At 38.7% G+C, this 23,941-nt stretch overlaps 1 protein-coding gene across 1 annotated transcript; it reads left to right on the forward strand.

Annotated features, from left to right (window-relative positions):
* Window positions 1-5,509: 5,509 nt before the first annotated feature.
* On the forward strand, window positions 5,510-13,204 carry LOC101849016 (vacuolar protein sorting-associated protein 4; the record flags this gene model as incomplete). The annotated part of the gene is given in 4 exon segments (XM_005111655.3): window positions 5,510-6,544; window positions 7,553-7,671; window positions 9,701-9,831; window positions 11,314-13,204. Coding segments are annotated over 4 exon segments (1,521 nt in total). The 3' UTR covers window positions 11,608-13,204.
* Between the last annotated feature and the right edge of the window lie 10,737 nt (window positions 13,205-23,941).

The following is a 23,941-nucleotide window of genomic DNA, read 5'->3' on the forward strand; positions in this document are numbered from 1 at the left end:
GCTATAACGGTGAACGCGCACCGGGTGAGAATAGCCAAAAGACTCGCCTACACTATTCTCATCCCGGGTGAGAATAGAGGTGGCCGTCGTCAAAATTATCATTGATGTTGTAAAACATGACATAGAGGCTTTGCAATATTCAACAGTCAGATCTACCGAAATCCAAACTTTTGGTGTAGATCTAGATCTACCATTAGAATAAAGGGGAGGACTTCCGTAACGAGCGACCACTATGAGACAGAGCAAAATTGAGGGCTTGGGGTAGGGGTAGGGGTAGGGGTAAGGGTAGGGACTCGGGTAGGGTTAGGGTTAGGGTTAGGTCTTGGCCTCTTCTTAATTGTGTTTGATGGGGTGGTCGCTCGTTACGGAAGTCCTTCCGAATAAAGTAATCAACTTGGAATTATTTTACATCAATCCTTCCGCGAGACTCAGAAAACATGTGACCCCGCACGGCGAGGTACACTACATTAACAGTATTACTATAGAGCCGACTCGCTCGCCGGCCCAGTGCGGCGCCGGCGGGGTCAACGCTCTGTGTTTTTGTCGAAATAACGACAGATCATCGTGTTTGAGGTGATAAAATACTGGTTTGTAATGATCTCACAGTCTTGAAAAAAATTAGGCTCGATGTATTTTGTTATAGTGATTGTACTCTGTTAATGTAGAGATGTACCGATCTTCAAATTTAGCTTAGATTCTATTCCAATCCACATATATCCATGTTAAAATAAAGGTCATAATATAATGTTGACATCCGGGTTAAGCAATTCCACTGAAAATCGGAAGTTTAGATTCTGTTTTGAAACGCGATTTCGTGGTTTATTCGACTTTGTTTTAATCGCTATGCCAAAATTATAGCCCGGACACCAGTCTTAGTAATTTTACATGACAAAAATCTATCATTATTTTGCCCACTAAAGAAGTGTAGGACTCTTTTTTTAATATTGATACGATTGGACTCATATATATTGCCTAGCAATGCCCACGGAGCGCGTTTTGTTCTGCCGATTTTTGCTCCCCGCCGCGGGGGTGTTTCGTGGGACGCACTAACGCAAAGGTTGTTGTCTTCAACTCGCTCTCACGCCGTTTCTCGTGAATGGATATGAATGAAACTTGGCAGCCAATCAGAAAAGAGGTCAATCTCATAATTATGCAGTTTGACAACTTTGTACCCATCCAAGAAGTAGTCGAAAATGTTTGCGAAAGTGGTTGATGTGGTGCGCTTTGAAGATTTTTCGGAGCTGTGAGTTGTCAAACTGACTGTGATACATTTTGTACACCATTTTTCTTTATTCCCTTAAAATTTCATGCTTCGAACTGCGTTTAGCGGTTTTTGCGTAATCTTTAAAAATGTGGGAGTAACTAAGGGAAAAAGCGACATTGCCGTTTGCGCGTACTGGGTGAACGACCGGCGGCTGGGAAATTTCCACTGAGTGACATCATCAGCCATTGGTCGCCTCGGGTGCTACAAACAAGGCCCTGCTTATGTGAACCGGAAAGGGGGGGAAAGATACTTGAAAACTAAATGGGGGCCTTGATAACTTGCATTTTTGTTGCATTTTGGTCACAATACAATAGATGTAGTCATTTTTATTTGCTTTATTGCATGACAGAAGAATAGAAACAGAAAAGCAAACATCTTGAGAAGTGGTATGGCATTGTGTTTGCCTTATGAAAGCCTATTACCCCCTCTGGGGAAACCACACACTTGGACTCGTCCTGTGTGCTCTGTTTGGAAAAGTGAGGCATTAAGATTGTTATTAAAGAGTACGGTACTTATTTAGTCCAGTCTGGGAAGATAGTCCCGTTTATACATTGATTGATATCGTTCACCCGTGAGTGCGCGTGCGTGCATGTGTGTATGTGTGTGTGCGTGAGTGAGAGAGAGAGAGAGAGAGAGAGAGAGAGAGAGAGAGAGAGAGAGAGAGAGAGAGAGAGAGAGAGAGAAGGGGGGGTGGGGGGGGTGTAAATTTGTTACATTTATAGTATGAGTTGTAGCCTACACATGATGCAAAATATTCCCATGACTTATAAACTATATTATCTTAACGCATCTTAATCTACCACACAATAGGACACTGACCAACACTGGATATACACAGAGACTATCTTATATTTTCTATTACAAAGTATACAAGCTTTTACTAGTAGAGAACTGGATTTATTAGACTAATAAATCCAATTCTCTACTCACATTTTTATGACAAATTGATCCAGAGCATTGCTTGGCAAGGAGGAACCTCTTATGTTGCCAACTTCCATTCAAATATCATGACTTTGGGAGAAAATATGACTGATAATTTTTGTAAATCTGTAAAGAAGGCCACTTTTTTACCTGGTAATGTCTTTACAACTCAAAAAGTATGATAGATATTAAAAATTTGACAGCATGACTAGATTCTGCATTAAAAACTGTACTTGACTGCCAAGTTTCATTTACATACTCCAAAAAATAGGCGAGCTATGACAAATATTGTCTCAAAACGCACCGAAAACCGCCACATTTTTACCTTATAAACGTCTTCATAACTCAAAAAGTAGGATAGCTATGAAAATTCTGAAAGCAGGACTAGATGCTACACTAGAAAATGTACTGGGTTGCCAAGTTTCATTTAAATACTCCGAGAAATGAGCGAGTTATGACGAATATTGTCTCAAAACTCATCAAAGAACGTCCCATATTTTGGTTTTTTTTTCCAAAAGTGTACCAAAAATTAATTGATTAAAAAATTCGTAAGGATTTTGTTTATTGATGGATTTAAAAAATTCAAAAAGTTCCATGTTCTGTGGAGATAAAGCTACAAAATGCACCTATTTGCAAACACTTTCTGTCAAAAAAACGTTTTTCGTGGTCATTGCTATATTGCCAATGCACTGTTATTCAAGTTATTGAGAAATCAATATTTTTGAGTGCCAGATCTAGGTCTAGATCTAGATCTAGCTAAATTGTCAAAATATTTTTTTTCTCCCCAAATCACTACTTTTTGATGAAAATACACAAAAAGTGCCACTTAAGACACGTGTATATATAGGTTTAAATTCTAAATGCAATTCTGAATAATTCCAAGATACGAGTGGGTTTTTTTCTGTTTGTGATCGTTTTTCAAGATTATAATTTTTTTTTTTTTTCAATATCGGATGTTATTATCCAAATGTACAAATATGGAATGTATGTAAATAACTGCAAACTGTTCAATATTTTCCAGTTCTATATATTCATTGGTTATTTTGATGTATCATTTGACTAGGTGCAAACATATTTTTTTGAGTTTCACCAAAGATTATTAATTTTTTATTTTCAAATTTTATCCGCATCCAATCAAAATTGTGTTGTATTATCGCCTCTAACAGGAACCAAAGTTGAAAAATACATAAATTTAATAAACATTACAGATGTATTCTACAAACCATACTGAAAATATTGGTATACAATACGTTGATCTTTATTTGAATTTGTGGCCCCAAAGACATTTTAACTGCCCACTAGTCATCATCTCATTCGCCTTCCCGATAAAAGAATTCGTCCCCAAGCCGAAAATAATACGTAGCGAATGAGTTAATAAGAAGGTAGATTCACTTTTATGTCTCAAGGCTTTTCTTGTTGCCTTTGCTGATATAGACTCCATCCTTGATGCTGTCAACAAGGGCTTCCACCTCATTATAGTCATTGTCCATGATGGTCAGCTGGAGATCATTCACAAAACAAATGAAAGGCTCTTCAGAGGCTTGTTTTTGCTATCTTAGTAGTTTTTGACACGCTTTGCTCTATTTTTTTTCTTTAGCCTGGTGTAGGTTTAGAACATTCTGAGATTTGATAGGTCGTAGAAGCTTTTTTTCCTCTTTCATGAATGTGAATTCTTTTGCACTTCATTTCTTTTCTCACCAATCCAAGAGCTAAACCTACCAGTAAGTCTTGTTTGTTTGTCACACTTAAAGAACCAGAGAACACAAAATTACCATGTTCCTTCAAAGCGAATAAGTTTGTCATGTAATGTAAATATGGATAGCCCCTGTTCAAATGGGGTAGGTCTAAATTAAACTGTGTAAGGTTACCTTGTAGAAGGTCTTTTTTTTTGGAAACTCCTAGGTGCGTATCTTTCCCTTCTGACACCATGTAATGATGTGGTATAGTCACAGACAGGACTAACTAATATGTGGGGGTTTTTTTTTGTAAAGTGTTTTACAGCGCTCGCAACTGCATAGGTCATATGAGCGCGTGGGACACACCTAATATTTTCAGTTGGTAGGAAATTTTGAATTTTGCTCGGGTGCCGGCCGAAGCCTACTCTTATCGATTTTAGACCACCAAGGGATCTTTAACGTGCGCAACTTGCACACGGGCCCTCCGAGATTTTTTGCCCTTGTCCGAGAAGGCTAGGTGTAGATCTTTCCTACCAGAAGATCAGGGGTGTGGCAGAAAGACAGCAGTGAGGAGGAGCTAAGGAGTAGCAGTAGAAAGGCTGCAGAAATAGTCAGGAGCCCAGAGGAGGGGGCAAAGGAGGTGAGGGGGCGGGGGCAGAAAGTGGAAATGAAAGCAGACAACAGAGCATTGCCAGAGAGCAGGAAAGGAGGTGAAAGGAGACAATTTTAGAGAAGAAAATTTTTCGGTCGCTACCCGGATTCGAACCCGGGACCTTTGAATGAGAGGCCAACACCTTAACCTCTAGGCCACGAGAGCCCCCACTAATATGTGTGTATAATATATAATTAACAATATAAAATACACAACTGGTTTAGTGAATGATCCTTGGGCTTAAGTGGAACAGAGTAATTGGGCACTTTACTATTATATCAGCATCTCAACACAAAATTCAAGTGAATGAACATGTATACACACTCTTTAGATTAACGCTAACGCATAGGTAGACATAGGTGCTGTTGCAGCATAATCAGTTATGATAATATTATGCACTTCACATTTTGAATCATAAGAGCACTATGAATAATCTTGAAGAGCTAGATATGGTATTTCAAAAGTTGTATTTCAATTGAATTTTAAAAATTTTGCTCCCGACATATATAATCCTTTAAATGTGGAGAGAGTTTGAGACAGATTGCACTTGAATCTATGAGAAAAGGACCTCTCAGCGAGTTTTTGACCTCTCTTCCTAGGTGCCCTCATGAGAGGCTGCTCTGTTACAGTACAGTGCAGTGCACTGAGTAACAGGAATACATTAAAGACTGCTACACCAAATTTCTAAATGAGTTGCTCTCCAAAACTGAAGTAACCATGTGGAGTATAGAGTATAAAGTTAAAAGAGTGTGCCAGAAATGGAAAATCAGAGTCTAAATGGAAAGGGACTATATATAAGCCTTGTTTGTAGAAATTAGTTACAGTTGTGTACTGTATGGGTTGAAGAACCCGCAGTTGATTGAACCTAAAATTTATCACTTGCAGATTGGGTATGAAGAAGAAATCAGTATCGTCTTCAATATCAGTGGAAAGCCTGTGTTTTTTTAAAAGGTGATGAAAAATGATTCCTTTTCTTTTCTTTTTACTTTCTCACAGGAGTATGATTGTTGTAAAGCAATTCGGGTTCTGACTTGAATTGTTGATAAGCACAACAATGGCTTCAGCTTCCGGGGAAGGAAATCTTGTTGCTGAGGACCCTGTTGCGGGGGATCAAGAGCTCCAGGAAGCTAGCAAGTCTGTTGCAAGTAACATATCTAGTGCTTACCATAGCAGTGTGAGTGTGAGGGATGGTGCCAAGGTACCTCTGAATCCCTTTGAACAAAAAGATTTTCAAGATACTTTGATTGCTTTGAAAGAATTTAACGACAAGGATGAGGACTTAAGAAAGATATTTGAGGAGATTCATGAGCACGTGGAAATGATGTTCCGACTTTGGGAAGAAAGTGAATATGATGAGTGCCTAAAGGCAACTATGTCTCTGGAAAGGAAAATAATGGACAAATTTCAGTCCTGGACAGGAGAGGCGAAAGAGTGGAAGATTCTGAAAGAGTTTGCTGCCTCATTGTCAAAAAAAACTGCAGCGGTACAGACTGTTAGCTCTCAAAGTAAAGAAGAGTATGAGTATTATTCTCTGATTGAGAATGAGATAAGCTGTGATTGTGGTGGTATTTCATTCGAGGAAGTGTATGGCCTTGATTCAAGTATAGAATACCTCAAGGAGAGAATAGTTATTCCATCTCGGTTTCCTGTATTATTCCGAAACACTTACAGGCGGCTTGGATGTTTCTTAATGTACGGCCACCCAGGTACTGGAAAAACCCTCTTGCTCAAAGCAACTGCCAACGAAGCTAAAATCAACTTGTTTGTCTTCAATCTACATATGTTGGGATCGGTTTTACACAGAGATCCGAGGAAGTGTCTACAAACTGTGTTTGAAGTTGCTAGAGATTATTCGCCGTCCATTCTTTGTCTTGAAGATGTAGATGCTGTGTATCAAGACTGGACATATCTAAAAGAGTTGCTTTGTCAGATTGATAAGCGTCCTGGTGATAAACGTGTCTTCATTGTTGCCACCACTCAGAAACCTTGGAAACTGAACTGTTCCCTTCGAAGACGATTAATAAATAGGATGTAAGTATGAGGTTATAATCAGGATTTTGTTTTCTGCTTGTTTCCATATTATGCTAGTGTATAATATTGTGATGTTGTAATATATATGTATAGACGTTACTGTGTAAGAAACCTGGACACTTCCCAAAAAATGTTCAGAATTCCAAAATCTTGGGTTATTACCATTATACTGTTTCTTTTACACGGTTATGTCCCATTTATGTTTTTGATGTCTAATCTGTTATCCTGACTACAGGAACTTGCTTGGACATTTTCTTTTAACAACTTAAGCCTAGGCAATAAATTGACGTGAATAATTTGCTTGACACAGGTCTACAAAAGTGTCTTTTTGAAAACCAAGTTAGTTGTTCATCTGGAGCGATTTTACTTACTGAACTCTGAGTATAGTTTTGATCATTTAGGAGGTTGCTGCTTCAACCCTAGAAGAGCTCATTAGTAAGAAGTACATCATGTATGCCTTCCTCAGGAGAAGGGAAGGTTTCACTCGATTTATGGCATCCGGGATTTAAAACAGCAACCCAAAATGTCACGTATGAAGAGTAGTGGCCCTTTGAAATGAGTATTGGGTCAAGTGGGAGAATGCTCTCTTGACTAGTGGTTAGGCTACCGGACTCGTAATCGTCAGATTGCGGGTTCGGGGTTTAGAGCCGCGGGCCCGACATTGTGTCCTTGGGAAAGGTACTTTACACAAATTTTCCTTACTTCACTCAGGTGGGAATGGGTACCCGGCTATAGACAGCGAAAGATCTTGTCAGTATGTCAGTGTTTTAGCGCCTATAAATGGCCGCTTGCACTGTATGCTTCCCAGGAAGTTGAGGTTGTTTCATGATGCTCTCAGGTCTGCAGGGGTAATAGTATTGATTGTGAAGCGCCTAGAGCTTGCTGTTTAGCGGGGATTTGCGCTATACAAATGCTATCTATTATTACTATTGTTGACTTTAGCCCTTTTATGTACCGTATTAGAGAGATTCATGAGAGAGTTTTAAATGAAGGATGCTCTGTCCGCAGGTATGTGAATCCCTTGACTTTGAATGAGAGAGTTGACTTTCTAATTTCATCTATGAAATCAATGAAGACGCACTATTGTCTTTATCAGGACACTCAGGATGTTGCCAGAAGGACAGAAGGTACATTTTTACTTCTTTCTTTCCTATGAGCCAGATAAAATAGGCTATTACCTAATTTTTAACTACTGCTGAAAGGGGGGACCTTAACCATGTTCTTATATGCACAGTAGAATTGTAATTGTAAATGGGCTGGTTCATCAATGTCATGCTCTTAACTGTGCCTGAACTGCGACAGGGAACTGCTGCTTTTTCTTTCCTAATCCTCTCTATTGTCATGTTTCCTCTACTTTTGTATGTTTGTCACACTCTTGTGACCCACTATTTCCGGGGTGCCTTGATAGTCGAAGCAGACTTTGTGCTGTTGAAGCTACAGAGGTGAGCAGAATAAGCCTGATTCCCTGTAAGGGCTTCTCTGTTGACATCTGCCCCTTGGCGCTCATATGACCTTATGCTGTTGCGAGCGCAGTAAAACCTCTACTAAAACAAAAACAACTCTTATGTTTTGCCTGATAGGATGACAGACCCCTGTCAATTGTCAGGAGCTCCGTATCATTGTCATTAGTATCTTGTGTACATGTACCATAGCAATGGATAATAATAAAACTAAATTGGAAAGTGTCTAACCACCCCTCCCCCCACCCCAAATGCACATGTTAGTCTCTACAAGTTTTATTATAGAACTGACCCATATTTTACCTTGTAAAATCCCCAAGTATAGATGTATAGATCCACTACCATAAAACGTGCACATTCTCTCATCAACAAATGTAACTGTCCCCAACATTATGCTCACTACAGTGTGACAAACAGTGATGCCAAAGATTCTAGTGAATAATCTTTGGTGGCGCTGTTTGTTGTCTCTTGCATTATATAAATTCTCTCTGATTCTCTTGAATGTTGATTGGACTCACTGTCCCATACTTTGTAAAATATTGTGTTTGCTGAAAAATCAGAACTGCCACATAATTCTTTTTTTTTTGTGACAAGCTCCTAATCTGAATGTAAAAATAGAAAAACATGTTGCATGGATTATACTCAGCATGGGCTAGACTCTAGACTGCACTGATTATACTGCACTATTCTTTTATAAGTGTTGGCCAGATATATGTTTAGGCAGGAAGTATATGAACGTGGGTGTGTGTGTTTGAGTGTGTAGGTGTGTACGCACGCGTGCACATGCATATATATGTGTGTGTGTGTGTGTGTGTGTGTGTGCATGCATGTTTGTGTTATTCTTACGGATCATGGAGAAATTTTTTTTGGACTGTATCTTTTTTGTTTCAGTTCAGACAACAAGAAAACTGAAATTGTCTGAAAACTGGCTTTGTAAATTGTATAGTGTGCTAAAAATTATTTAATATGAATAAAACTATTGGAATACCACAAGAGCCTCAGAGCAGAGCTGTGTCTCAAGGCAAGCTCTCAAACTCTGCATTGTCTTATGTTCAGAGCCGGCATCTGTGATGTAAATGTAACGGTAAAGTAATTCACCATAGCACACAGAGAGGTGCGAGTTCAATTCTCGTGTGGGGAGGAATTCTATCATTCTAGTATAATTTTGTTTGCGTCTGTCAGCTGGAACATTGCGTCCGTCTCAACCTGGGTTGGCCCTAACACAGATAGCAGGGCCAAAGCAGCCAGCCTCCTATATGATCCAAGCAGCGTCGTTCGTGGCATGGTAGTCATTCAGCATTTCCACGTTTCTTTTTTACACACACAAACCTGGTTATTTAACATAGTTGAATATTTAACATTATATTTAACATAGCCCCCCCCCCAAAAAAAAACAAAACAACCCAACTGTATAAGACTAGACACCAATTATTGTTAAAATGAAAACTGAGATTCATTCAAGTGTCAGCTAAATTCATTTCTGTTGATAGAATTAATGAGGTAAATATTTAGAGGGAGATTGTCTTTTGGTCAGAACTCAATGTACTGTTTTTATGTTTCTATTGTAATGTAAAATCTTCGGAGCCTGTGTACTTTAACCAGGGTTGAGTGCTATATAGATGCCATATTGTTGTTGTTATAATCATTATTATTATTATTGAAATATAACCGAAATTCATCCTTTTAACCTTCACAGGTTTTACAGGCAGTGATTTATTAAGTCTGGTGCGTGATGCAGAGATGCATGTTGTCAAAATGGTTATGGAGTCTCAGTATTTCAAGAAAGTGGCTGTGGCTGTGACCACATATTGTCCAGAGGAATTCAAGGTACTGACCTCTTTAGGTTTTTTTAAGGGTACATTGGGGGTGAATTCTACAGATTCAAATTTGTAAGCAGCTGAAGATGGAAGCGTCAACGTCAAATTGTATTCTTTGTGCAAAAGATGTTAAATAGCCAAGAAAGCAAGAATTTCAATTAAAAAACTTTTAAAACATATTTTTGCTCATTTGACACGCTTTAAATCTTTATTGTTAGTTGACACAATTTTTATCTCCTCATGTCTGTCTAGAATATTGCCTAATATACATGCCTGTATACACTGGAGTACCCGCACTGAAACCTACATTGAAACTCGGATAACGAAGTTGTCTGGTCCGACCTTCAATTTATTTGAATTCAAGAGTTCATCATAGTAATTTGAGCAACAAGTTGCATTGCTGCGGTGTAGGATTTAGCATACAGCAATTTGTTTCCACAGATCAGTGTGCTGTTCTTAATGTAGTTCGATGTCTAGACTAGTCTATCATTGTTCAATAGATGGAGAAGGGGGGGGGGGGATATGATTAATTATGACATGTCTGCATCTCTGTTTAAGTCCTATGCCTGGATGCTTGTGCATACCCCCCTTCCCTACTCCCATGCAGTAACAGCCACGTGTGTGCTGGCCGCCCTCCTGACTTCTCTAGACCCTGGCACACACTAAGGCACATCATGTCAAAAACTCACATGTTGGTGTAAAAGAAGGCATCTGACAGGCTGCATAAGATGGCCGTAATATGTTCATTATGTAATGATCCAATGTGCAGATACGATCAATGGTCCCTTGGAATAGAGAATATAAACTTCTTTGTAGGAGAAAAATACACGATACCACATTAGCAAGGGCTGTTCACCCAGCAAGTGGCTTCGTTGAATCTGTGATGTCTGGGTTTCATTGTATTACATTGTCCTTATCTGTTCCTGATGAATAAATGTAGCCATGGTCCTGGGTCTTCAACTAAACAGTTTTCAATTGATGCTTCAATTACTGTCGAAATTGTCTAAGACAGCCCCCCGTTGTCACAGGAAAAATGGTTATTTTACACAGGTGGCCATCTTACACTCAATATCATTATAATGTTTTTAAGAAATGCAAGGGGGGGGGGGGAATGGGAAGTGGCTGTTGGTACAGGTGTGATTGTCTTATACAGGTGGCCATTAACTCTTTACCTCCGGCAAACGGCTCGGGCACATTCCTTTATGGCAACTTCGACATCAAATTACTTTTCGGCAATTTGTCGAAAACAAGTATCTTTCTTTGGGGTTCATTCATTAGATGAAGAACTACCAGAATATATTTACTGATTTTGATTTAATGACCAATTTAGTGACGTTTTCGTAATTTTTGGATTTAGTACCACAAAAGGGCCCTGGCATAGTGGGTTTACCCCCCTCAGAGATAAAGAGTTAAAGCATGTTTGACTGTACTTGAATTTGGTCTGAGATTTCTTTTCTTCTGAAGGAATGGTTTTTCCTTTTGATGTTTTCAGGAAGAGCAAGCATCAGTGTCTGATAAGTCACAGCAAGCAGCAATGGAAAATGAAAAGATTTTTGCAGATGAAACCAGCATGACCAAAGATCGTCTTGAAGAGCGCTTCATGGCGTGCGATTCGAAAGACGAGGATGCGATTAGGATGAACTGGATTGAAATACCGGAAGGGAAACTTTTCATTCACCATGAAATGCCTGAAGAAGCGATGATTGCTGCTTTGTCTGATGCATGTTCCTCTCTAAACGATGAGGATGTTGCAAAAATGCAAGAGTTTGTGGATAATTATCAGTAGACTCTGCTTATAAACACACTGTATAAATACATTGCTCATTTTAGTGGATGCCTTTTGTCACATCTCAGATTTGTTATTCTACAACTTTCAGGTCTTTCTGCAACTAGTCCTTTGATAGTTAATTCAGGATGAATCGGGAAACTAGCAGTGGTCTGGAAGTCACATAATGCATTGAGGGCTAGTCTGGAAAGCCTAATATTTGCCCAAACAGACATATACTGTATAACACGGATAGCTCGAACTCGTCGGGACCGGCCTCGGTAGTTAGAGGGATCCGTAGTCAGAGGTGTGCGTGAACAGTGTTATGGCATTGACTGTGTCAGAGAATCAAGAGGAGCGACAAAGATTGCTACTTAAGGGGCAACACCATGATGAGCAATGCTTTCGAGTTCGATGGATAATGAGCCTACCGGTACCTAGACAGTTTAATTGAGCGGGTCAGTTTGAACTGTCTTTAGTCTACACCAATCGAACGGTGCCTTTTCAAAATTTTCAAAACATACACAATTTGATAGCTTAAGCATATTGCAACAGTAATCAACAGCACGATGACGATACAATGCAGCCTTACCCCGCTTCTCCCACCAAGCGCGCAGTCCTTTGTGAAGAGGGATGGGGCGGTTGATCGTTTGATGCACAACCCTTCCTCTCGCCGGTTCCTCACAAGCCTAAAGCCTAAACTAGGTCTATGACAGAGAGCACGCATGTCGAGCAGCGCGCAAAAAAAAAAAGCACAGCTAGCTGCTTCTGTGGAAGGGGGGGGGGGGGGAGGGGGTATTTTACCAACCTTGCTTTTTTTCCGTGTAAAAAAATTATTTTGTCTCAAGTGCACCTCAAAGGACATTGACTTTAGACCTCTACGGCAGTGTAATTCGTTAGACTACTCCGTGTTTGTGTTCGAGCTTTGCGTAATTTTCTTACAAAGATAAAGAAGAAGAAAAAATGGGACCGCAGAAACAGTTTGACGGATGCATGATTTCGAGTAATCTGTGTTCTACCAGGGTTATACTGTATGTGAGTCATCGTGGTGAAATTAGGCGCTCGTCAAAATACTGAATCGAAGATATCGTCATTTTTACTGTCAGTTTGGCTATTTTGATCTTTTTTCTTTTTGCTCAACATCTTTTATGTCCATTTCAAAAAACTTTTCTTTGTGGATTTTACTGAGAAGCGTTGATTACCTGATTCCATCCATGATTTCTTCATGCTCTGGACAGAGTTATTTTTCCCTGTTAAATTTTTGACCTGGGGTGCATCTATTTAATGCATTACTGTGAGGCCCTAAGCTACTCTACATAATAATGTATTGTCATATATACCAAAATGATGGGAATCGGTAGAAGAATCTGATTATGCCAAATTCAAGGATCTATATTCTGATTGCATTTCATTGTATTTTCCCTCGGACAAAAACAAATTAAAAACCTTTTTTTTGGGCCATCATTTTTTCAGCTGTACGAGTCTTTATAATCCATTGGAATCAGCACAGAATTGTAGTGATGTCACCCTAACATACATTTATGGAAGAATTTCACAAGTTTAGTGGAATATTTTTCACTGAAGGGCTTTTTTATTTATATAACCAATTTTCGAAAAAGGGAAAAAAACACAAATAAATCCATTCTGAATAGTGTAAAACGAAAAAACGAATAGATTATTTACAGAAACACGGGCACAGTCCATTAAGCACCCATATTTACAACAAAACCTTTTTGTCAGTGTGGTAATGTTCGAAGCAGTCTTTTGGATGAAGGTGAGGCTTCGTGGAGCAGCCTGAACAGAACAAATTTTTCAAATTTGTCCGCGTCCTTTTCCCTGTTCCTTTGCTACAATAGTGGCAAATTCTGTCCTTGATGGAATGAGCCACTAAATGTTTATTTCCCCACAGACCTTTCGGGGAGACTGGCAGCAGGTTTGCCTTGTTGCCGAGCCTCATCTTGAGCTTTTTCCTATGTCTTTGTGAGGATTGAGAGCTCTGTCAAGCCTTTGATCAATATCTTTTTGAAGTTTTAGCGGCTTATCCACTTCTGGTGAGACAGGGAATACAACACATGTGCATCGGTCTGGCACAGTTCCAGCATAAAATAGAAACCGTTTTTTTCCTCCACTTCACTGGTTTTTTTATTGAAAAAGCCATAGTAGCCTGACTGCTGGTCGGCACGGTCACAGCTGTTCATGTTCTTGAATAAGAGTGAATAACGGTCGGTTTCTTGGTTGTGTTTTGTCTTGTTACCTGGATGACAATTTCAACAGATGACTGAGGGGAGCAGATCACCACAGGTTTCTTTGCCTTTTTGTCTCTCCATGTTGCACATAAAACGTCAACACCCTTTATGGGAGATGAGATACCACTTAAGAGATGATTGGTGCGCAGTTGAGGAGGGAAGTCGCGGCGATTCCTGTTGATGGTGCCGATATAATAAAAGCTATTTGCTGACAGGGCACTACAAGCTACATGGTGGTATAGTACCTGTCAGCAAATATGTGATGGCCTTTTGAAAATGGCTCAAGAAGAGTTTCACCTTGACTGCCTGACCTCCGTCTTGATCACGGTCAGGTTTGCATTATGTTTGTTCCCCAAAGTATGTCCGTAAGTTCAGAACATACCCCACGGCACTGTCGCACGGTCCAAATATCTTGATATGGTACTTTTTTAGTTTTGATGGTTTGAACATCTTATATGCCCATTTTAACTGGTACCGAACTACCATTTCATAAAGTGCCAAGTTTTGGTCGGGGTAAAATGCTATGCAGCAGTTCACCAGAAGCATATTCTTGAAGGGTTCGATTTTTTGCTTTAGAATCCGCAACAGCCAACTCAGCACAATGAAGCCTGGAGTGATATAAAGTTTCAAACATGGGGTGAGCAAACATGTCATGATACCATTTCTTATAATTTGATGAATCTTCAGAAGCAATTCCCATCTCAACAATAAAGGCAAAAAACCCCCCAGCTCAGACACTGTCACTTTGTACCAGTTGGCAAACAGGGACTGTCGATGTGGAGGGTTGTTCAGGGCGCATCGGTGTTGTGTGTATCTGAAGTTCTTGTCATCTAATAGTAACATGTAAGCCTTTATAATACAGTCCATGCCGGCTTTAAGCACGGTCGTCGGGAGAAAGCTTAAGCGTGCTTAAGCGTGTTTGTTTTTGTTTTGTGGTCGAATGGGAAATTAAAACTTAATTTAGACGGCCAGTCACGATACAGCACAGTAGGCCTACACACTGCCTGTGCGTACCACTGCCCGCTGTGCCACTCATACCACCGCCTTCATCCCACCTTGCGCGTGATACACAATCAGGATTAATAGATAGCGAGGGTCAAAGGTGAAATCGCAGCCAGCCTCTCTTTCTCGTCTCCCCGACTCTCTTTGTATTTTTTTTTGGTCGTGTGTAGCTTTGCCCTAGGCCTAAGCTAGATCCTATGTCCGCGCGCGTGGCTGTGTGCATCTGCCTTCCTCTCCGCCCGTGTGAGTGTGTGTGTCCATCACTTGCGTTCTTTGTGTTTCTCTTGACACACTCCACTGCTGCGGTGTAGACTGTGTTTGAACTTCGACGGGTCATCATGAAAATATTGACTGTCTCGTAAATGAAGCGTGCTTGAAGCCGAAGTTACCGTGCTTAAAGGCGTGTAATTTATATAGCAAAAATTCGGTAAGAGCCGTTTAGCGTGCTTGAGTCTGAAACGTGCTTTAAGCGGGCGTGCTTAAAGCCGGCACGGACTGTAATAATCTCTAGGCCAATCTAAATCTTGTGAATGTGAGAGTAAGAGGCCTTCAATTCTCATAGTAAAACCTTTGCCTTTTGTCTGAAGTAGCTAAGGCTGACTATGGGCTGGAAATCTTGTGAGATGCCAGGACAAGACTGAAGGCCCGGTTACACGTAACGATCAATTGTACAAAAATTGGACGATCTAGCGATCATACGATAAATAATTAGGTGTAACCACAAAATTGTACAAAATTTGGACGATTGAACGATGGTTTGGAGACTCGGTCAAGAAATCAAGTGGTGCTTGATATTTTCTATGCAATCACTGTCAGATTTGAGGGAGACGTGCTGTGACGTAGATTCACTTTGAAATTTGCCGCCGCCGGGCAGAATTAAACTTAGGACTCAAAATTGTACAAACAATTACCGAACGTCAAAACTGGTTTATTATAATCTTTAAATCCCTGTTTTTTCCTACTCTTTGTCTCTATTAAAAGTTATCGGCAATAACAGGGCCTTATCAGAGCCCAACCAGTTATAGCAGGGACAAAGGCTCGTTAACAATGTGTTAAAAGTAAGAGCGAGAGAGAGTAACGCAGTGATAGAGCAAGCCCATGCAAGCCATGCCACTGTAAGCACACGCGGTGTGTGAAGCCAGAGAGGACTGCGGTGTGCAGCAGATCTCGATCTAGCCCGAAACCTAGTAACACGCACGCATAATGTGTCACCAACGATGTCAAGCGCAAGAGAAAATACCTTTAAATTGACCCAAAAAAACCCACGAAATAATCCAGGCTGTTGACAAAAAGCAAGCTCCACTGGCAGAGATTTGTCATCAGTTCGACAAGGGTTGATTCACACTTTTATCCAGGATAGAGAGAAGATAGTGGCAGCATTATACTCCAATGGAAAGTTTGCTCTGGATCGAAAGAAGATGAGACTATGCGATGCAGATGCTGTGGACCAAGCTCTTCTGATGTGGTTTAAGGAGGCAAGGAGAAAGTTGGTGCCAAAACCCCTGTTCGTGGGTACTTGTGGCAAGGGAAACTACCCATGAATAAGTACAGCTGGATAAGTCCACAAATGCTTACTTTCCTTGCATTTCTGATTTAACAGGGATCGGATATATACAACAGTAACATGACATTTTTTCTACTCCCACCGTCCCTGTTATATCAGGTTTCCACTGTAGTTAAATTTAGTTGAGTTCGGTTGTCTTGTATCAAAATAGTAGCTTTTGACCCATTCACGAAGCAAAATCTGGCTGGCCTCAATTGAATTAAATAAATCAAATACACAGTTTGCGTTGGGTATGATGAGCTTTTGCAATAAGTGAGGCATTGTGGTGAAAAATCAGGCGCTCGTCAAAGTAATAAAATCTGAGAAACCGGCTTTTTTCCGCCAGTTTGGACATTTTTATCGAATTTTTATTTTTTTGGCTTAACCTCTTTTATGTCCATATATATTATATGTAAAAACCACGTTATTTCCATGTGAATTGTACTGGAAACATTGATTAAAGGCACAGAATATTTCTTTTTTCAGTTTTCCAAGACTCCTTAGCTATTGGAGTTACCAAACTTAGGCAGCCATTTTTTCGCTAATTTCACCACTGAAACCTGGCGAGCTCGCTTTCTTCAATCATAAATATCTTGAGTTCTATCCAAGATATATGGATATTTATTTCAATGGAAGCAAGGAAAATTAATCAGCTTTCAAGTGGTATCAATAAATCCACTTGCCTAAAAACTGATGAGCAACTGATTCCTTTGCGTCGTGACACATGGCAAGGTTAAGTTTATCTATCTTGGTTCAAACTTTAGTTTTAGATGGATTTTTGGCTATAGAACAAGTTTTTGGGCATGTAACTGAGAGAGAAACATTACATGTATGTCATGTGTAAAAGGGGAAAAGTTGGGCTCTTTAGTGGATCAGTTTTTAGACAATGTGTTCTTGATGAAGACCCTTGGCATTGAAAGAAATATCTTTGCACTTGTGTTTGTTTGTGCATGTAACTTAGGCTACCGGTAATGATTTTTGAGAGAGAGAGAGAAAGGGAGAGCAGGAGAGAGGGAGATGAGAGAAAGTGAGAGAGTGAGAGAGAGAGAGAGGGTAAGGGAGGTCTCAGATTTGTTTTGTAACTTAATATTGTTATTCAGGTACCAGTTTATCTGTACATTCCATTTTGAAATGTGTTAATTTGTATTTTTCAAGTCTAAGCGGTGTATACAAGTACACAATTTGGTCATCTGTGATTTTATTCAGAACTCTGTGATATATTTAATATTTACCTATATATATAAATGTATATTGGTATATCGGTGAGGCAGCGTGGTGAAATCAGACGCTCGTCAAAATAATGAAATTTAAGAAATTGGCATTTTTTCTGCCGGCTTGACAAATTTTACCGAATTTTTTGTTTTTGGCTCAACACCTTTTTTGTCCTTTTAAGAACACATTATCGTGTGGATTTTAACGAAAAACTTTGATTAAAGGCACAAAAATTGTAAATTGTCCGTTTCTGCGGACTCACCAGCTATGGAAATAACCAAAGTTTGGAGGCCATTTTCTCGCTTACGTTTCTTCTGAAACTAGGCAACCCCCACCTCCTTTAAAAGCAAATATCTTGACTTGTATTAAGTTGTATTCAAGTTAATGGGTATTTTTTTAATCGAAAGTAAAACAAATGAACTAGCCTTAAGATGATACCAAAAACGACACATGCCCAAAAAATATGTCTTTGTAGTTGAGGAGCCTGTAATAAGCATCTCTTTGCAATAGGAAAAGTGTGATATTTTATACTATACTCTTATCAGGCTGTTGGAAGCAAAAGGTTATCTACTTTTCTTTGTATGAACACTCATACCGTGTGCATTGTGGGTAAGCCATTCCAATGTTTTAGTTTAAGACCAGAAAGCAAAATGTTGATTCTTTTAAAAACAAAATTATACCTCTAGTTTATGTATCTTTTCTTGCGTTTTTCAACATTTGAATTGTGAAAAAATATTTTTTGGGCACGGCCAACCAATACTGGAGACTAAGAAATTGCAATAAAAAGAGTTTTTCACAATGTTGTGCTCTATCTCTGCTCTATCAAAATCTTCAGATTATTTTGAGTTGTTATCAGGATATTCAAAGAATTGCATCCGAAAAAGCTTGACATTATTTTATTGTGAAACTCAAATATTTTGTTCGTCAGATTTCTTAAAACTAGGTACTGAGCAGATAGAACTTTGTAATTCTGAAGTAGCGAAGTACTGCATTTCACGCCTGTTGAGCCCCTTCAAGCATGTTAGGAATCGCCCCGTATTTATAAAATGGGCGGATTTTGGAATAAAAATACACCCCTATATTTTTACATATGTCAGGTCATATAATAGGGGAGTATAAGTATGAGATGTCTTGTTACTGCTAAGTGTCAGTACTATTTTATTCAAAAGTAGTGAATTGAATTCCATAATATGATAATTCCCAGATGGACATTTTTGTCTGTGGCTCATTGGGGATAAGTATTATATGAAGAGTCCACGGGAAAAACGGGAATAGTCATGAACTGAATATCGTGAGGGTATCAATTCTGAACGCTTGTTGAGTCATTATCACTGTATTTCTGTTAAACTTATGGTTGATTATTGTTGTTAGATTTCCATTTCAACAAACTTTAGGCTACTATAAAACACCAATCAAGCAAATATATATACTCTGTCACATTTTAAGGTATACACTGTGTTAAGTTAAAATGAAAATAGCTAATTTCACAATGAGCCGATATTCTTAAAAAAATTAGGAATATTAATTCAATCAATTTTAAAAATGAAAAAAAGCAACAGCAATACGGAAAGCTAACATAACTGGTTTATTCTCGACTTACAAGAGTGTAGGGGTGGTCTACAAAAGTAACACGAACAGTAGCGCATATAATGTCCTCTTGAATTGATGATGGCCTGACTTCGTCGCCGCATGGAATCAATCAGTCGCTGCACTGCTTGTTGAGGGATGTTTTTCCACCCTTCATGCAATGCTCCAAGCTGAGGAAGTGTCTGAGGCTGGTGTTGTTGCAAGGTGTTCAACTCATCTCTGGTTTGTCTTGTCGTTTTGAAACGATTCTGTAGATGTGACAGGCGTCTAAAAAGATCCTCTCTTGGAGTAGGTTTTCTTCTCCCAAGTCGACGGTGTCGATGCTTTTCTGAATTTGTTGTTCTCTCACAATCCATTGTTACGTACACAGTTCTTCTTGTCTCGCAACAGTGGATACTGAGGCACCCCTGGGGATCATTCCAACAAGCTGGTTTCGCACATTTTCCCTAAGGCGTGGAATCATGAAACGTAGAGATAACACAAGTTTTTATCACTGGCGAATTGTTACAAAGATGACAAAGCTTTGACGTGTACTTCTTTTTTAAACAGATCATTTCCTTGTCATGAGTAATTCTCTAAAAAACACAAAACATGTACCACGCATGCAGTAACAAAACCACTCGCGTTCAGAACTGTTGAAAGCAACTCACCAGCGACAGGTATATATCACGTAATCAGTGTGCAAATTTGAAATTAATTGATTGCATAAATTTTTTAAATTGAGCTTGAAAATGTGTACCGGGTATACTTAAAAATGTGACAGAGTATATTTGAAGTTATGGTCCACCAGCTTTTAAAACCGATACCCTCACAATTTGCAGTTTGTGACTAGGCCTGTTATTCCTGTGGACTCCTCATCTTTCAGAGCAGATGAGATGCAGAAATCACCTACTCTTTTTTGTTTCTTACCCAAACTTTTGTATGCTTCCCGGGAAGCTGAGAATGTTTCTGAGCGTTGTATGGTCTGCTGGAATAATAATATAGTGTAAAGCGCTTAGAGATTGCTTTCGAGTGGGGATATTTGCTATACAAATGCTATTTATTATTATTATTATTAATTTGTCTTGCTTAACAATTGGCAGTTGTGATCTCTTTGTTGTTGTTTTTTTATTTTATGAGAGTAAAAATAAAAATTATTGGTGTAAAAAATTATTTCTGTGCATTCATTATTATCACTTTATTCTGCGTTACATTTAAGATTCTATACAGTAATGGCCATGTAGTCAGCATGTTGTGATGTGTTTGTAGACAGGTTGTAAGTGTTTGAGAACAACAGTAGAGGAACCAGAACTGTACCACCAAGCAAATATGAAAACTGATATGAACAAAAGAGATTACTACTATATGATGATAGACATAACAATAAATGATAATTATAATAATAAAATAATAATAGTAATAAAAGAAATTAACCCAATGGGGAAAGTGCAGCAATATTTCATTGAAATAATAATTTTAATAACCCTGATCTGGTAGTGTGAAATCCAGCTTCACACATGTTATGATTGGTATATATCATTGGCAAGTCTGCACCTCTTACTACTATATTATTATGAGTGTTTTTAATTCTGTTGTCATAATCTGTTTGTGTTTCTGATGAAATAAGGCCCTTTTCAGACTGACCGTTTTTGAACTGTTGGGAACAAGTGAATGTTTTTAAATTAAGTAGTCTAAGTCATACCATTCAATAGGCCTATTTTAAATTACAAGAGATTGCAAAAATGATTTGCAAACCTAATATTTGTGTGTGTGCCTAAAGAAAGGTACCAAAAGTCGGATTTTGACCATTTTGAGTTAAGGGTTGTACCTTATTATAAGAAATTCCATGCTGAACACAGGGGTTTTTAGAATTTTTTAAATATCTCAAGTAGTTTTTGAGAGTTTAACAAATGTGGGAACGCATACAAACTTAAAAAAAACGATTTTTTAAATGTATTTATTCCTGGAAAATTAATTTCCAATTTGGCATCCAATTGACATTGATATCATGAATGGAATTCAATGGTAAAACATAGCAGGGAAGAGGAAATGTGCTTCCTCAATAGATTTTAACACCTTTTAAAAGCAGTTTTCATTACTTGTTTTAGTTATACCCTTCCCTCAAAATAAAACATTAAAGAAGTCAAATCAATGAAAACCCTTTGAGCACATTGTACAAAAATGATGGATCTATAATTTTTTTATGGAAACACATTTTGGTAAAAAAATTGATTTTTGTCATTATCCTCCTGTAGCTGAAAACGGTCTAGGGCGACTTTTGGTACCTTTCTCTAGGCGCACACACATGATTTGCCTTTTGAGGGTAACTTGTTGTTCTCCATAAAATTTCTTCAACTTCCCCTGAAATGAACATTCAAAGAAAGATTAAAATTCTGGGCTAACCTAGAAATGAGCAAATGTGAAGCGTGCTGACAAAAAGAGTTACTTCTCGGATTCAGGCCTTAAGGAAATAGATACATCACACTTATAGGTGAAGTTTTTACGATTTATAGGTATGAAATATAAGGAGTGTTATACTTAAAGAATATGGCATCTATAGAAAATTTACAAATTTGACCCTATAGTGTCAATTTTTGGTCAATATCTCCATTTGTGGACTGCGAGAAGTAACTCATTTTGTCAGCACGCCTCACAAATGTTAATTCCTAGAAAAAGGACAACTTTGCATGAAAAGGTAAGTAAAACTCAGGTGTGTCTTTAGTAAAGTCTGTTTTAAGCTAAAGGTACAATTTTAGAAATTTCTAAGTGATCTGTTGTTTTTTCGGCTTTGTGCCGTTTCATAAAGCGGGATAGGTGCTACATGAAGCTGATGAGACTTTGGCCTCAATTGTATCTAGTGGATGGAAACGTCCTCTTTAAAAAAAAAAAGGAAAGCAATTTCTGAGCGAGCAGAGCATTTCAACTTTGAAATACCTACAACTTGCTTACAACCATCTGGACCTGTTTCCCTTTCATAAAAATAAAAGGAGCTGCAGAGGAGTACTTTTCTACTGTCACTTTTTCTGCTGGTGAGTTTCACACCCATAAAAAAGAGATCTATAAACATGATATGAACGTCAGGATATATAGAAAGCCAAAGCTTGCTGCTTCAAGTGAAAGTTGGTAGTCTATAAATATTATAGGCCTGTACTGTACATAGTTGTCCACATTTTTCTCATCCTTCCAGGAAAAATGTCCCCCTATTCCTGGTGACCTGTCTGGGGATGAAAAGCTCACCCAATTATATCAGCCTTTCCCCAAAGTAGGAGGGCGGTACTGTAGAGAAAAAAAAATGGAAAGGAAATAAAAATGTTTTTGTTAGATTCTGGGCGAGGACTTAAGTGATGAAGCAAAATGATGGGTGGTAAAGCTTGGAATAACAACTGTTTTTTTTTCTGATTAGCATTCAGGTCACAGGAGAGTAAGGAAAAAACATAGTCATTATCATAGCATTATAATGTTCATGATTCATTACTGCCTCGATGAGAGAAGCAATTTTTAATATTTAAAAAAAATATACTAGATCTAGGAAACTCCCCTAGCAATGAACTTTATAATGATGAAACATCTTCTGACCTAAATGAGCTTTTACCATGGATGTGACTGTTTTCTCTTTTGTTCTTAGTTACTGAGTTTCACATAAAGTGAATGAATATCATATAGATTTGGCCCACAGTAAATTCTACAGTGTCACAGCCCTCACCACAGCCGCCTATACCCTTATAATAAATTCTCTTTCACTTTCCTCTGAAGTAAACAATCTATAAAAGACAACTCCATTGTCAAAGAAAGAAGATGCAGGTCAACTTGGTAGACATGCTGTGAAATTAAGCATTCTGCGTACATAAAATAAGTAAGGCAGCTTTTTAACTGCGGCATTGGTAGCACAGTGGTAAGGCCACAAGACTTGTAACTGCCAGCTCGCCAGTTCAAATCCCATTTTGGGACCCGTGTTGTTTTAGTTTTTAGTTTTAGTAAGGTTTTTACAGCACTCGCAACTGCATATGGTCATATGAGCGCCAAGGGGTGGATGTCAACAGAGAAGTCCAAACGAAGAATCAGGCTTACTCTGCTCACCTCTCTAGCCCAAACAGCACAAAGTCTGCTTCGACTATCAAGGCACCTTGGAAATAGCAGTTCACAAGAGAGTGACAAACATACAAAAGAAGTAGAGTATAAATGACGATAGTAAGGATGAGGAAAGAAAAAGCAGCTGCAGTTCCTCATATGTTGTTTCGGCACAATATGAGCATGACATAGATTATAAGTCAGCCCATTTACAATTCTACTGTGCATAAGAACATGTTAATATACCCCCTTTGGGAACGGCGGGGGATATTAACATGTTTCTATGCACAGGAGACCCATGTTGTGAACAGAACACTGAACTCAAATTTTCCCCACTTCATTCAAGTGAAAATGGTTATCTGGCGAGGACAGAGAAAGATGTCAGTGTCTGCGCACAAGTATTTGAGGGCCCCTTCAAAAGATACCTGGTACTGAATGCTTCTCAGAAAGTTGGATATGCATGGATATTAATAATATTATTCTAGGGCATGTCTCGGTAGCACACAATTGAGTTGTGAAGTCTATACGTACATAAAGCCTACTTTCATGAAAGATGGACCCTATCGTGTTCATCATGTATGTTATCATGATTTATGCAATCGACTATTTTATCAGTTCCTTTCATTTTTCTCTGAGCATATATCTTTGTTTAGAGAGCCTCTGGTGCTTTGGGCCAAAAGACAAGGTCCACTCCAAGTAAATTCATCATAAAAATAAA

The sequence above is a fragment of the Aplysia californica genome, unplaced genomic scaffold, assembly GCF_000002075.1.
Source record: "Aplysia californica isolate F4 #8 unplaced genomic scaffold, AplCal3.0 scaffold01096, whole genome shotgun sequence".
Lineage (NCBI taxonomy): Eukaryota > Metazoa > Mollusca > Gastropoda > Aplysiida > Aplysiidae > Aplysia > Aplysia californica.